Genomic DNA, 15,999 nt, shown 5'->3' with positions numbered 1-15,999 from the left:
CTCATTTATGTTTTTTTCCTGTAATTATATTTTTCAATAACTCATAATTTCAATAATTTATAATAAACTATATTTTATTTTATTATATTTTACTTTTATAAGTAATTAGTTTTTATAAGTAATTAATTTGCTTACTTTTATAAGTAATTAGTTTTTATAAGTAATTAATTTGCTCGTATATTGCGTTGCGTTTAATATTTCTCTTTGGCGTCCTTTTTCCTAAAAACTTACATGCCTTCGAGAAGCAAACTGCGTATCGGCAATCGAGTACGTGCGCCACGTGCAAGAGTTCGAATGCTCTTCTCGATATAAAAAAATCAAGAAGATCTCTAATTTAGAACGAGGACATATTGGCAAAATGTTTCCTTGACCTCGACTCTTTTCCAGAATCAGAGATATTCGCGAAAAGCGAGATTAAAAAACGAACTGCGACGTTGCTTCGAACAGTTATTTGCAGCTCGATTGACTAGTGTAAAAATGTCTTCGATTACATTCCCGATTTAATTGGATATTTCTATTGTCACGATTCTTTACTATAATGGAATTGGATCGTATTTCTCCTTTCCTTGCATTATTTAATAAACACGTGTATGCAAATGTTGCTCTTTATAAAATTTTCGTTCGTTATCGAATAAAAACGATTAATCTGGAACGATTGTAGCTCGTTTTATTCATACAAATGTGTAATGACGATGAAGACCGATAGTTCTGCATATTTTATAATTTCACGATTTTATCTTATCATCGTATATATATCGTATACTAAAAAAAGAAAAGCGAATTTCGTGAAACCGAATCGTGAGCTCGAGTAATAATACTTTAGTAGAAATATACATGACATTTTAAAGTGGGTTAAAAGTTTTTTTTTTTTTCAAATAATGTTTATACAGATACAATCTAAAATGAGAAGAGTTTCTCTTTTATGGACAATCTTATTGTTTCTTCTTATAAATGATAAATGTCCCAACAAATGGGCAACGAGAAAATGCGTGTTTCATATAAACATTTTAAAAAAACATTGCGTTTTATCGCAAATAAGGAGAACATGTACTCACGAGATGCGAATCCCTGGTGGTGAACGTGATCGGATCTGAGGCTCTTGGCTCACGACAGTGAAAATCCATCTTTCCCCAAGCCGCAGCACCCGCTGCTCCGCTCCTGGCCGCTTCGATCAGTTCCATCTTGATTTTTTCTGCAGCAAATTCCACCTGCGAGCACAGTAAACAAAGTTATGACAGCTACTGCACATGGTGTAACAATAGGAGCAGAAAGAGAAAGATTTTTGTATCAACTAGTATCATTAATTCCCATAAAGTGAGACAGAAAATTCTACAAAAGCATTTTCAATGCAAGTATTATGTTATAATGCGTTATTTAAGACATATTAAAAACAATTGATTTTTTTAGAAATAACTAAGTGCCATTTCTTTACATATCGAAATATATTTAAACACTTGATATTATTTATTAATTTCCAAAATTTATATAAATTGTATGCAATATAATTTTTTATCTAAATTCACAGAGATATTATTTCCTGTTGAGGATGAAGCATTTTTTTTAACAATTTTATATTCTGCAATTTTGTAGATGATGTATGTAATTAATCTGATTCTAATTTAAACGTTACTAAAGAAATAATTAGTTAAAAAATTCTCTTTTCTAAATAAAAATTCAGATGTGTACTTTTCATGTAGTATCCTCATTTAAAATTTTTGTTCATTATTAAATTAAATGTGTGCGTTTAATACTCTAAAACTTAAATTAAAATCAAATATGTTTAAATTTGAATATACGCTTCAAGGATATTTGCGAGAATATTTCCAAATTTCTACAAATTGCGAGAATTTTTCCAATCTTCCACAAATGCTTCTTATTGACAACGATATAAATAGTTGCAGCTTTAAAATATCATGTGCTTATTTTTCTCAATTCTCAGAAAAGAATAAACGAGCTAACGACAGATCATTTATATAAATTATTTTGATTTTTGGTTATAAAGATTACTGATCAAATATGCAAGCGCGCTTAGTATATATTAATCAAAAAAGGTTTTAAAGAATTTTAATTTATACATAAAACTTCCTCCTTTTCTCTCTCTCTTTCTTTCTCTCTCTCTCTTTTTCTCTTTCTCTCTTGAATATATATTTTCAGTATACGATTATAAGATGAAGAATTTATATAGAATATAAGATTAATTTTAAAAAATTTATATATGTATTAAATTTATAAGAAAAAGCTTTTTCGATTATTTCGTTTTTGGTAATAATCATAATTCAATATATTTGCAATAGAAAATTAAGAATTTCACAAATAAGATCTGAACAATTTACATATCGCGAATGTGCCCGTAAATAAAACTCGTAAGAATAATTTGCCAGGGACGATTCGCATCGTGCTAGTTAAGTCGCAAACAGTCAGCAAATTACAGTCGTCGTTAACCTTTCGGTTACGCGAAACGTTTTATATTGCGTCGAGTTTTATCGCTTTATTCCCGTTTTTTTGTCGCCGCCCATGGCGTGTTAGTTCGACTTCACTTCTCGGCGAAACTCCCCAAGTAAGTTGCTAGCATGAATATTTCATTGCGTCGCGATGACCAAGTCGACACCTCGTTGCGTTGGGTGGACATTTTTATTGATCCAGGATACAAGAAGTTTGTATGCATCGCTATCGATAAGAAATAATTCCAGAATTCCTTTCGAGAGTTCAAAATAATAATATCGTAGCATTTATTTAAATAAACTTATGTATGTATTACGAATTAGTAAGTTTTAGATATGTAATAAGTATTACATATTTGTAAAAGCACCTGATCATTTTAACTTTTACTGACAATTTTTTCTATCAAAACATTTCGATTAATACACTTTAATGAAATTTAAATTCTTTAACAATTTATTCAAAAAATCGATACAAATATTTATATAAGAATTTTCCAGAACTTTACGTATAAAAATTGAACAAGAATGAAACATTCTCTAATATCTATATATCCGTTTTTTATATCTATTAATTATTATGTATGAATTATAAACTTTATCTATATATTTTTTAATTATTTTAAAAGATTAATTTTTTTTATCAAATGAAATGTGTGAAAGTAGCAATATTTACAAGCATATAAATCATCATTTATTGAAAGTAAATTGAAAGCAATCATCCAACAGATAACGAAATATTAATTATTATGTACTTAATCTTCAATGGCTTTTAACAAGAGACAAGTACAGCAAAATAGTACAACAAAAATTTAATTTAGAAAAAGAGTTTAATTATATTAATATTTAATTATATTTGAGAGATAATTGAAAAGGAACTTCTAAATTTTCGATGCAGAAAAATCAACTTCTTTGTTAAAAAATCCACAAATTGTAAAAGTTATATAGTTATATACAGTTTTCCTGTGCGATATAGTAGTATATTTTTGTAATTAAAACATTTTAGAAAGCCACCATGTGTGTGTATGTTTATATGTAATCAAACTATAAAGAATTGACAAACGTTTTTCCGAATTTGTTTCATTCGCGCAATGTTAACAAATCTTATTATTTTATAAATGTACCGTATTACATTGCATTCCATATATAGCAACCATCTTTTTAATTATTTACATTTATTACAGCATAAAATGTTTAAGCGACATATATACTCTTGAAAGGATTCGGAAAATTTATGATCATTACACGTTCTCTCTGCTAATATTGTTTCTCATAAAAGATTCAATGATACATCATCGCGATTCCCTATTGGCAAATCAATTAATGGAATTTCAGAATAATTATCGTTCGAATTGCTAATCAGTTCGATTAAAAACAGCACAAAAAAGGTAATTTAATAATTACAATGAACACAATGTATACAGTTTATTTTCCAATAATATTATCGTTTTATATAGTAGAAAAAAGTACGGAAAATTAGTTATTTGTATGATAAAAATAGTAAGAAAATATAATAAATAATAAAAGAGAAAGAGTTGTATTTTTACGTTATTTCTACTGACACAAAACGAAAAAACACAAAGCATTTGATGTGTTATACGAAATACCAAAATAAATCAGTTAAATTTCAATAAATAGAGATTAATTGCAGAACTTGTAATCGATTCTTCCCGGCGAAAATGTCGAGGGCATCACTTAACGCAATTTTCCAAGTTTGAACACACCTCGTTGTACTTAAAACACAAATTGAAGTTTTGTGGAAGTTGAATGTATTTAAAACTAACTAAAGAGAATATAGTTTTAATCTATTTGTTTCTTCGAAACTTTATAAAATAAATTTTATATCTTATCACTAATTATCTATTATTTTTTGCTTAGTAATTATACTTTTTTAAAACAGTATTAGGATAGCAATTTTATTTTATTTAGTCGTTTTATTTCCCATTCATTTAACGTGTCTATCTGTCCATGTTTTTAAAGCCAATATTTGAAAAGTTTTACAAGTTTCTTTGCATTCTACATTATTTTCTTATTGAATTTGTGATTTCTTTTTTTAATCTCTGTAAATATTTCACGTGGAAAAGGTTAATAATCTCTATTACGTTTTATGCAATTTTCATTAGTTTATTAGAGACTAAGGCAGAAGAGATGGTAGAAAGTTAGCGGAAAGTATAAATAAATCATGCTATCGCAGGGGGGTGTAACCTTTCTCAGACATCCGACGAAGTTGTTGATCCCTTTAGCGCCTTGCAAGGATGTCGCACCGGCGCCTCCACCGACGAGAAGTCGATCGCTTGCTAAATGCGTGAAAGATCCCGCGGTATGTCCGTGCTCGGCGTAAATTCCATCCACAATAGCAGAGAGCTGCAACAGAAAGAATAGTATCTCGAAAATTCCATTTCACGGCAAATTGTAAAATTAATGTGATTTCTAACTCTATTTATTACAGTCTATTTTCTTTGTATAATTGGTACATATTTGAATTCAAATAAGCGTGAATTTTATTTCAATATATCTCCGTGTTTGTTTTTTATTATGCGTTATAAATATTATTCTATGTTTTTTAATCTTTTTTTAAAATTTATATAACCTTTTTTTAATTTTCTATCTATTTATATAGAGATAAAGTACTCGGAGTATATATATTTTTTATAAATGAAAATATTTGTTAATTTTGTCTGTGATTTTTTATCAAACAGATAAATTACAAGCGTCGTTGTGCTTTACGCTTGAAAAAGGTAACCGGTATTAACCTCGGTATCGTTTCGATCCTTAAAAAAGAGCGGGTAAAGTTTCCACAGCAATCATGCGGGTATGCCGTAAAGTTTAGCATTTAGACAATCGCCGTTCTTGAGGAGTGGTCCATTACGACTTTAGCTATGGCATCGTTATCTCCCGGTTATTCTCTTCCTTTTTCGTCCATCGTTCTAACTAACAGGGCGGCAAACTCAGAGGAGCGAACAGAGTAAAACGTTAGAATGTTATGTCTTCCCGGAGGCACCTAATCGAGAGGAAGATACTATCTTCTTACTCTTCATCTTCACTTATCACACCAAGGTCGTTGCGATGCAAGTGTATAGATCTTGGCAAAAATGTAAGCCTACGATTTCCATTTTAATTGAACATAAAAAAACATAACAATAGAATAACATAAGATAAGAAAAACATAAGATAAGAATAACATAACATAAGAAAAATTAAAACATTAAATAAATATATTTTAAATTTTATAATAATTTTGTAGTAACTTATTTCCTGTTTAAAATTTAATATTTAAAAAATAGAATTTGTTTATTTTCGATTTAAAATTCATTTGAAACAACAAAAAATGTTGGAAAACGCTGGCGCTATAAAAGATATAAAGTAGTCATAAATAAATATAAATTAAAATAAATTAAAATAGTATTTTGAAGAAAAAATTAGCTCATCGATTAATTTAACTTCAAGAAATACGATGTGCAGCATTAAATTCCAGTTATTGTTCTAGGGACGGCCCTGTTTGAGGCTTCCGCTTTTCCTCATCGTAATTAGGTAGCTCTCTTGTCGAGGGCGTTTCCTTGGACCGTAGTTGAGCAATCTCCTTCATAATCCTCGAGGCCTTATCTCCGATGTTTCTCAGTGAACAAATAGATCCCGCAGTCATCGCGATAAAATTAAGGAGCTGTCTGCGAGTAACCAGTGTTCCACACCGTTTTGCATGAAGAGCACAAAGATACATTATGTAAATGTCTTACTGTCATTACAGAGAGATGATTATATCTATGTGTAGCAAAATTTAGTTTAATAATATCGAGATTTAAAATGACACAGTTAAGTTCATATAACTTTAAATTGAGTATTTTTTGTGCGCGTAATATGTATTTTACGAAATTGATTACCTTATATCTCAATATATTAGTTATTGTGCTTCATGTGCGCAATAAATAATATATTAATATATAATTAATAAAATAATTGTTTATATGATCAATTTATAAATGGCAAGCTACCGTTAGTTAAAATAATAATTAATTATTTAATATTTATTATGTAATTGCTTGCAATTGTTGCGCTTGTCTATTAAGTTATTTATCGATCACGGTTTCCTTGTGGAATCACATCGACAGACACACGCCTTTAAATAAAAATATGCCTTACAAAAAAGTATATTCCAAATGTAGATTAACTTTAGAAATTTTATATTTCGCACACAGGAATCATTGTGTCAATGAATTCGCCCACTTGGTAACTTGCTAATTCAGGTGGAAATTTAATTAAGCTGAGGTAAATCAAAATTCGCAGCTTTGAATCGAATCGGGACACCGCAATATCGCGCGCTATCGCAGAGAAGAAATTAATTTTCCGTCTTAATTAATTTTCCATCTTCATTAGCAGCGTCTGGATTTACCAACTCAGGCTAATGGACATCTTAAACATTATAACAATGTTGCAATATATAAACTGAACTAATAATTTATTGAAACTATTTTCTCGCTCTTAAATTAGGCTAATGCAATAATGTTGTTTGTAAAACATATTTCATTTTAACATATATAATTTTAATAATTAGGAATTCAGTACCATATTTTTTAATTATAGATAATAATTATAACATTGCAGATGATAATTTTAAGATGAATGAACATAAATAATAAGAATATAGGAATTTTTATGTATTTTTAATTAAATTTGAGAGAGAAAACTTATATTCCCATCTGAATACTTTATACGCATAGAATATTTAAAGTTGATTATTTAGATTATTACTTGAAACGAAATTTGAGAAAATCAGTAACGGAGCGCATGCAAAGTCGATTTGAGGGAAAATCAGGTCCTTTAATAGCGTACTTTTTCTCGCATCGTAATAATCGTGAACCGTTGAGCGTCAGCAAATATTCCTCGCTTGCACGCACAATGTATTTGGGGCGGCACAATAAGCGCAACCGAGAAAGTGGGCCGCAGACCCACACCGAAGGGAACCTACGCGCGAGAGCATCCCTCTTACAGAACGGTATACCGGTCCTTGTTTGACGAATATGGAGTGAACAAAGTGACAAGGGGATGGAGTAGACTATTTATTACATTCAGATGCGAGTTCTACTTAGCCGCTCATGGATGATGAGTATTGCGCACATTTGTACGTGTCTGTAGTAACGCAACAGTGCATTGCATTTTGTTATCATCAACGTTTTTTTGTTTCATGAATTTATACCATGAATTTTCAGTTTATATTCACATCTCGTGAATGTAACATATATAAGATAATATATTTATTGTGTCAACAGTTTTCTTCACTTTCAATATTATTAAAAAATATATAAATATATATAGTTAAAGAATATAAATATAAAAATATATATAAGAAAATATAGGAATTACATATTGATGGAATCTCCTTTTTTAATATATATGTAATATAATAATATAATTTACAGGCTTAATAATTCAAAGAATTTAATATTTAATAAAATAAAGTTTTTATGCAAGAATTAGAAACAAGTATTTATTTAAGAATTTATAGGAAATATAGGAAAAAGCCAAAACTTTAAAAATTGGATAATCAAATTAACTTTGACAATTATAATAAAAAAAGTAAGAATTGTTGAATTTTTGCATCTAACGTAAGTTTAATAAAATTGAAATTAATTACATTTATATACATATATGTCATTTATATACATATATTTTTATTATTATTATATTTATTATTATATTTTTTTTATTAAAAAACTATAATAAAATAAATTAAAAATATTTGATACTAAAATGATATAAATGTTAATTTATAACATACATAATACTTGTATTACTTTTTAATTGATATTTGTTTTAAATAATTTGTTAAAAATATGATGTTTTTATCTTTTTATCGTGTAACAAAGAGCAATTCGTCTTATTAAAAATGGAAGCTATGAAATAAATTTCTTTTGCTACTGGTTTCGTTTACCGATCGTTCTTTTATATTATGTCGTACGACGAAAATAAATGATTTCTACGTTTTTAACGAGATCGTAAATTATACCCGACACCATGAAAGGCCGTCTACGGAATGAGTGAAAAACAAGGAAAAAGATTCGCGAGAAGCTGGCGAAAACCGGGGAGAAATGTCATGATCGAATTTACTGGAGCATCGCGAGAACCTTAAGAGGAGTTCAGATTCAAACATCGAGGTGAAAAGACAGAAAATGTGAAAACTTCCACGCGCGTACTCTCTCACTAAAGAAGAGACGGGCGAAGTCAATGCGAGATCTTTTACTTTTTGCATCATGAATGATTTATTCTTACTTTTAGAACGATAGTACGGCGTCAATGTAACATGAGACATCAAAGAAAAAGAAAATTTTTATGATATAACGGGGATTTTTATATATAATATAATTAAATATAATATAATTAAACCTAATGGTTTAATTTCTATTTGTATTTTACATACATTTTACATTTATATTGCGTTTCAAACTGATATCGAAATATAGAATCATCTATTTGTATGACCGTTTCGATTGTACAATTCAAGAAAATATTTTCACAGGAAGTTAGAAAAATACTATTTATATAATGAAGATATTATTATAATATTATGTGTTATATAATATTACATATCTGTAATTCCTATGCACAATTTTTATACACATAATATTAAATTTTAGCGCTAATGTCATTAAAGACAACACATACGAAAAAAATACATGATACACAATAAAATTGTTAAAAAAATAAGCTATTTTAAAAAGAGTTATTTGGTAAACTATTTTATGTGATGGTCGCATTCAGTTAATGGGAAATTGTCAGCGATAACTAAAAGAAGTAATTTACGTTTACGTGACAAGAAATTTTCGTGATAACGTCGGTATTTTCGCGGGCCGCGCCGTAAATTATGCAATCGATCGGTTTCGCGCCCATTTGCATTTCAGAATCTTTTTCCGACTCCCCGCTTGTGAAAGCAGTCAAGTGCAGACTAGATGCATCAGCTGCAACTTTTTCTGCCATTTCTTCGAACTCGACGGTATATTTCTTCAAAACAGACAGACGATAGAAAATTCATCATTTATTGGAATGTTATTCCACTCACAATATTGTATAAAATAACTGGGGCGCTTATAGTGTTCCGGTTTTCTTAAATAATATGAGCGAGTAAGCGAGCGATGTGTAAGTGAGCGAGAGATGTTTGTTGATGAGCGCTTTATAATATTTTAATAAAAAATATAAAATGTAATAAATTACTTCTAACAGCCTGTTTAATCTCGTGATTTACAATATATCTTTTTTCTTATTTATTGTAATTTATTAAATATAATTTTTTACACATATATCGAAAATATGTTTCGAAAAGCTAACACCATTTATAAGCTAAAAACTATTTGGGTTTTTTAGAATTTAACGGAATTGAGTTAAAATAAATAATGCGAAAACATTTGTCAATCTATTTCTGTATGCTGCTCTTGTGAAAATACTTTCAATAAAAAATTCACACAGGATTTTCCTTCCGTCTAGAAACATAGTGAGCCAGACAACAACGCTTAGGAGAGAGGACGAGACTCGAATAGAGAGATCTCGAGATCATCCGCATGCCATCGTAGAACATGAGTGGAACAATAAGGGGACGTGGCCGGAGGATCTAAACGGATGGATGAATTCTTGTTAAAAATATCTTGGCATTTTTCTCTGAAATGCAGGCAACTTGCTCAAGAAGAAGGTTTGACAGGAAGGAACAAGGATATATATTGTACATAGAAGGCACGGTGAATAAAACGTGGCAAGGAGAAAACGATTCAACCAAGCGGGACTCTAATGTTTCTCTGTAAAGTTACAGTAATTTATAAGTTTAAATAAAGTTTAGATAAGCTATTTATAAGTTTAAATAAAGTTTACAATAATTTATTTATTTAAATAAACTTTTCCTCGGATTCTTTGACTTCTATTTTCGAAACAATTCTATGTCGCTGTTTTTTTTTTGCCAATATACTATAATATAGATTACTGTACATGATATAAAACATGTTACGGACATAATTGAAACGGAAAATAAAGTGCTGTTCGTTCAAATAAACTAATATCAATTAGTAAACGTGTGAAAAACAGCTTTGTGTAAAAAAATACGCACAGAGAGAGACGTAATTAATTAAATGGTGCAAATCCAATTGAAACGACTGCAATATATTCTTTTGCGTACTGTTTTTTTGCGGTAACGTTTGCATCGCTCTCAAGAGCAAGCGATTGGAGATATCGAAAAGCTACATACGTACAATATATGCGATACAATAAAAATCACACACTCACCTTGCAGAAGCTGGTTATTGAAGAGATCTGAAACAGAAAGCATAAACGTGCGATCAGTACAAAATGTCCGTATATATTTTACGTAAATGTGACACCGGCAATTGAAATTCAAAAGTTACCCTACGTGCGGAAGCTCACGAAGCTGATCGCCGCAAGCTCGCGAGCTATTCGAACTTTTTCTCTGGATTATCATAAGAACTTTTTTTGATGCGCGAATGGCTATGTCGCTCGAGAAAAAGGCACAAACGTATTTTACGTATTCGCGGAAACTTCAAACAATTTTCATTTTTCGCGAGAGAGACTCGCAGTCTGATGCACGAAGAAGAGCTTTCGATGCGCAGGAATCGAGCTTGGAACTTGAATTCTTTTTTCAACGCAAAGATCTATCCCAAAATTTTAATTGTCTGATCAATAATAACGTAGCGTAATAATGCAAATTTTAAATGCAAAGTGTATTAAAAAATAATCATTTAAATAATATTTTGTTTAAATAAAGTATTAGTTATAAAAATTGATTTTAAAAAAAATTTTTTTAAGAATGATGGGTACACATATTTGCACAATATACCTGCAATCTTGGAACTAATAATTGGAATTATTAATTAAGATAATAATTTGAAAAGAATTATTAGAAATTCTTTTTTAAAATAATATTTCAAAAAAGAGGTTTTAAAACTTGCGAAAAAGATTGATCACTTTAAATACATACATCATAATATATTTATTATTTCAATATTATTTTAAACGTTCGGTGCAGCAGGAAATAATTAAAAAATTAATTAGAAGAATAACTAACCAAATATATAGATTTAATAAAGTTCTATTTTAATAGAAACCATTGTTTACTTAATGTCAGTTTGTTTTAATAGTTTTCTTGTTGAAACGTATCTTTATTTCTGTCCTCAATTTTATCTTCGTTGATTACAGTACTTTCTTTCAGAGAGTTTAAAATTAAAATTAAAGTTGCTTTTAAATGAATAATGAAAAAATGAGAGATTTCGTTTAAACCCCTGCCATCAATGCGCGTAACATATGCGTATGACACAAAGTGCATTTGCTTTCTAAGCACGGGCGGTTTGTGAGCCTGCGGCTGTGTGCGGGTCTTATTAAGGAATCCCTTTGATCACGTGGCGATTAAACGACTGACAGAAGGGCAACAGCCCTAGAAAGAGAAAGCCGGTGACGAAGCGAACTCTTGCCTTTGTGCCGTTCGCTTCGAAACGATCGTGAAAAATAAACGCATACGTGTCTTTCTGTTCGCCCTAATTATCGCGCGGAAACTTATCAATGAGCCACGCATCAAGCAATCTCCGTCAAACTTCTTTATTGTTTATTTAACGATTATATCGCGTGTAGATCAAATTATTATCGGGCTGCAATACGTTGTACACTCATTTGCACGAATTAAACTTTCTTTTTTATTACGTATTATTACAACGACTATCTGGCTTCACTTTTGTTGAACTTAGTTTGTGAGCATATCTCTCAGCATGTATGTTTTATAACTTAATGAATAAGCACATAACTCTTACACAAATATACCATTAGGTATATGCAGCTTATATATAAATATAGATATATATTAGGATTGTGCAAGATTGTGCACAATTATAAAATATAATAATTTCAATAATTTCATATCGGTACAATTATAAAATATAATAATTTCATAACATCCTATTTTTTTAGAAAACGCACATATGTGTAATTTTTTCTGAATATTTTCATGTCAGCATAATGCTAAAATTTATTTCATTACAGTAATAGGACTTGCATTGTTACGAGATGAAGTAAATAGCTTCCGGAGGCAGATGCAACCGATGCTGCGAATGGTTCCTGATTTGGCATTATGTTAATATCTCGGTAGGCTAGGTCAGGCAGCTTATTGTTTGGCTTTGATCAGCTATCTGCTTAATTGGCTCTCGATTTAGACCGCCCTCGGGCTCAAGCCTGTAATATTCAATTTCGTACGTATATAGCTGAGTAAAAATAGTCAAAGGACAAAGGGATTGCAACAATCTCAATAAGCTTCTCGTTCTATAAAGCTTAACGTTTTGCGTTCATATAGAATTGGGCAAATTTATAAATAACAAGAAGTTATTATTTTTATGATATATTTTATGATGTAATTTATTATATTATTAATTAAATTTTTAAATATTATTATTAATTAAATGTTAAAAAAATATATATATAGGTAAAGAACATATATACATATAAAATATCTGAAACAATTGATTTAACAAGAATTATATTTTTCATTCATTCATTGCTTGATCTTCTTTTTCGATTACGAATAAAATTATTACAATCATGATGTATATTTAGATGATACGTTAATTCGAAAGTTACCCACATTTAGTAAACGTAAGGTGACATTTATAATGGCTAGTTTATATTCTTGATATCAAATCTACGTCAATGCGCTACTGAATGTGGCTGCAGTTTTACATAAAATTGGCATTATGCGACCCGGTGGCGATCCGGTGGGATTTTCATCGAGCGCCGTGAATTTAAGGATCTACTTTGCACCAGTAGATATCAAAGAAACGAACCGGCATTCCGGACTCTCTTTCGGGTGAGCCAATGTTTGCGCAGCTGAATCGTACGTAACGAATTAAACGATCTTCGCGGAAGGAAACCGCTCGAACGCGTTACAAGCCTCTCTTATTCGCGAGAATGATTTAATGCCGCGGATTTAGATCGCGTATTTCAAACATTCCGCAAACCAAGAATCGCAGATCCTTCTATTCCGTCAGAATTTAGCACACGATGATCTCTTTCCGGATATTTCAAATATTAGATCAACGAAGAATAATATTCATTCCTTGAAGCTCTTATTTGAAATGTTATATGATATTCAAATGAACTATCAATTTCACGCAGTATTATTTCTTTTTAAAAAGGAGGAATTTTTTAATAAATGTAATAAAAAGTTATAACAATTGGAGAGTAAAATAATACATAATTACGTATATATAACATGTTTTCGGGAATGCAAAAATGCGCGCATTAATATGTATTTCATATATTTATTGTGTATTTTTTTCAAAAAAATTTTACAAGAAATAATATTTAAAAAATTATATTTTATTGTCAATGTAAAAATAATATTTTATTATCAATGTAACTTGAAAATTTGAAAAATCATATTTGAAATGTATATAAGAATTGCTATAATAATTAAAATTATTATTTGAATTAATAATTTTAATTATTACGTTTCAAATTACATTTGAAATTCTCATCTCTTCACTGTTCTCAAGCAACTCTTTTTCTTGTTGGCATATTGCATTCCTTTTTGCGCGCACAAACGCCCAATCTCTTTACGCAAATATTCTTGCATCCAACGAGCATCATTACACGAGCATTCTCTGTTTCCTCCTTCAAGAATCGATCATGACAACAAACGTATCGTGGATGGCATACTTCGATAGTGAATTCTCGAAGCCTCTCGTGAGAGCGTGACAAGAGGAGAGTGAGGTGCTATCGTCGCATGTAAGTTCGATCCGGCAGGCGACGAATTGAAATCTTGATTTATGGTAGGATATATATATGCTGTTCGAATTGCTCACTGTACTGGGTGATTCAAGAACAAGCAGTAGAAAGTTTCGTTTCAGAAAAAATTACTTATTTTTAACTAAAATTGAATATATGTTTCTAAAAGTTTTATAAATTATAAAAAATACTTACATTATATTGTAGAAAGTTTCATAACAAAGAGTATATCCAATTTTTCGAAAAATGAAATATTAATTAGAACGAGAGATATTAAGGTATTATAATATCTCTCTCAAAATCCTAACTTTATAAGAAAAATAACACTTTATAATTCGAATTTTATATATGTATAGGAATGTAATTTTCACGTGTTAAGAATATTAATAGAATACTAATAAAATATATATATATTTATTTATTTATTTTTAATGAGATATTAAATGAGATAGATATTATTCTTAAAAACAAAAGTTGCACTCCTATATAACATTTGAATTTTAAAATGTTTTTAAGAATAATATCTCTCCTGTAAAATTTACATCCCTAGATGATGAAATCCTTAATATGCAAAGAACGATATATTCATTATATTTTTATATATAGAAATTTAAAAGACAAATTTATAATATATATGTGAATAGATTCTCTATATAAGTAGATTGTGTGCGAATTTTTGTCAAAACACACACTTTCCAATTACTATAAACTGCTTTGTATACTACATAAAGGAAAAAGATAACATAATTTTTGAAAAAAATTACATTTAAAAATTTTAATATATAGAAATTAGATAGTATTTTTTAAATAAATTGAATCGATTAAAAATTTGTTGTTGCATCTTTCTCGCATTCAAAATTTTAATGTCAATAAATAAATATAAAAATAATATTTCTATATTAAAACATGGTTATTTTTATAAATAAATAAAAAATATAAATTTTTTAAATAACTACTTAACAAATTTGTGAATAATTTAATAATTTATGGGAATATTTATCCATATTTTATAACTTTAATTATAATATATCAAGAACTTTTTTATTATTTCATCATTTTTTATTAAATATGTGATTATAAATTTACATGTATGTAACAATGTTAGATATATAAATTTCCGTTAAAATCAACATATAAAGAATGTAAATTCAATATTACATAAGATTACATATATTCCTATATACTTGATTTCTTGAGAGAGATATACCTTATATATCTGCTAACGCAAGACTGAATTTTCCAGTCGGTGCACTTTTCGTCACGAAAAAGCGGGAGATGAAAGCACTCATGCTTGAAAGACACCCAGTGATCTAGTGACATACGAAGGATGACGTGCGATCCGCCTCCGCCACTATGTAAAAGCGAGGAGATTTCGTTGCTACGAAGAACGCACGGAACGAACGGGTTGCACTCGCAGGTATGCAGCGGATAAAATTCAGAGTTGATATGGTGTTAAATCTTTCTGTCAGAGGTCTAGTGAATTCCCTCTCCCTCTCTTCAAAACGAGGCATACTACGGGCTTCGTCCTTTGAGGATTTCAAAATTGACGAGCGCGTCCTCTTGATCGTCCTTCGTGTTAAATGTCAAGTGTAAATCGGATTTTGCTTTTTGCTCTATGTAAAATATATCAGAAGTTATAATCACGTTATATAATATATATATATATATATATATATATATATATATATATATATATAATTATACCTTCGATTATATAAAATAATTGGAATAAATTTATTTATTTAGATTTTAATAGATTAGCGAAAACAATGAAAAGAAAATCATATATTGTATATCTTTGCTA

The 15,999-nt window shown here is 29.4% G+C and overlaps 1 protein-coding gene across 4 annotated transcripts in view; it reads right to left on the bottom strand.

Moving 5' to 3' along the window:
* The window catches only part of Nrx-1 (neurexin 1), a 222,501-nt gene that overhangs the window by 90,446 nt on the left and 116,056 nt on the right, over positions 1-15,999 (bottom strand). For all 4 annotated transcript variants that reach the window (XM_083109202.1, XM_083109205.1, XM_083109204.1 and 1 more), the window contains exons 6-8: positions 10,698-10,724; positions 4,644-4,802; positions 1,056-1,208 (exon numbers count right to left, since the gene is read on the bottom strand). In XM_083109202.1, coding sequence (XP_082965328.1) covers positions 1,056-1,208; positions 4,644-4,802; positions 10,698-10,724 — 339 coding nt within the window. The remainder of the gene's footprint in view (positions 1-1,055; positions 1,209-4,643; positions 4,803-10,697; positions 10,725-15,999) is intronic.

Source organism: Camponotus vicinus, unplaced genomic scaffold (assembly GCF_025532165.1).
Source record: "Camponotus vicinus isolate PSW18456_S1 unplaced genomic scaffold, iyCamVici1.0 SCAF_9, whole genome shotgun sequence".
Taxonomy (NCBI): Eukaryota; Metazoa; Arthropoda; class Insecta; order Hymenoptera; family Formicidae; genus Camponotus; species Camponotus vicinus.
This window is presented reverse-complemented; position numbering and strand designations above follow the sequence as displayed.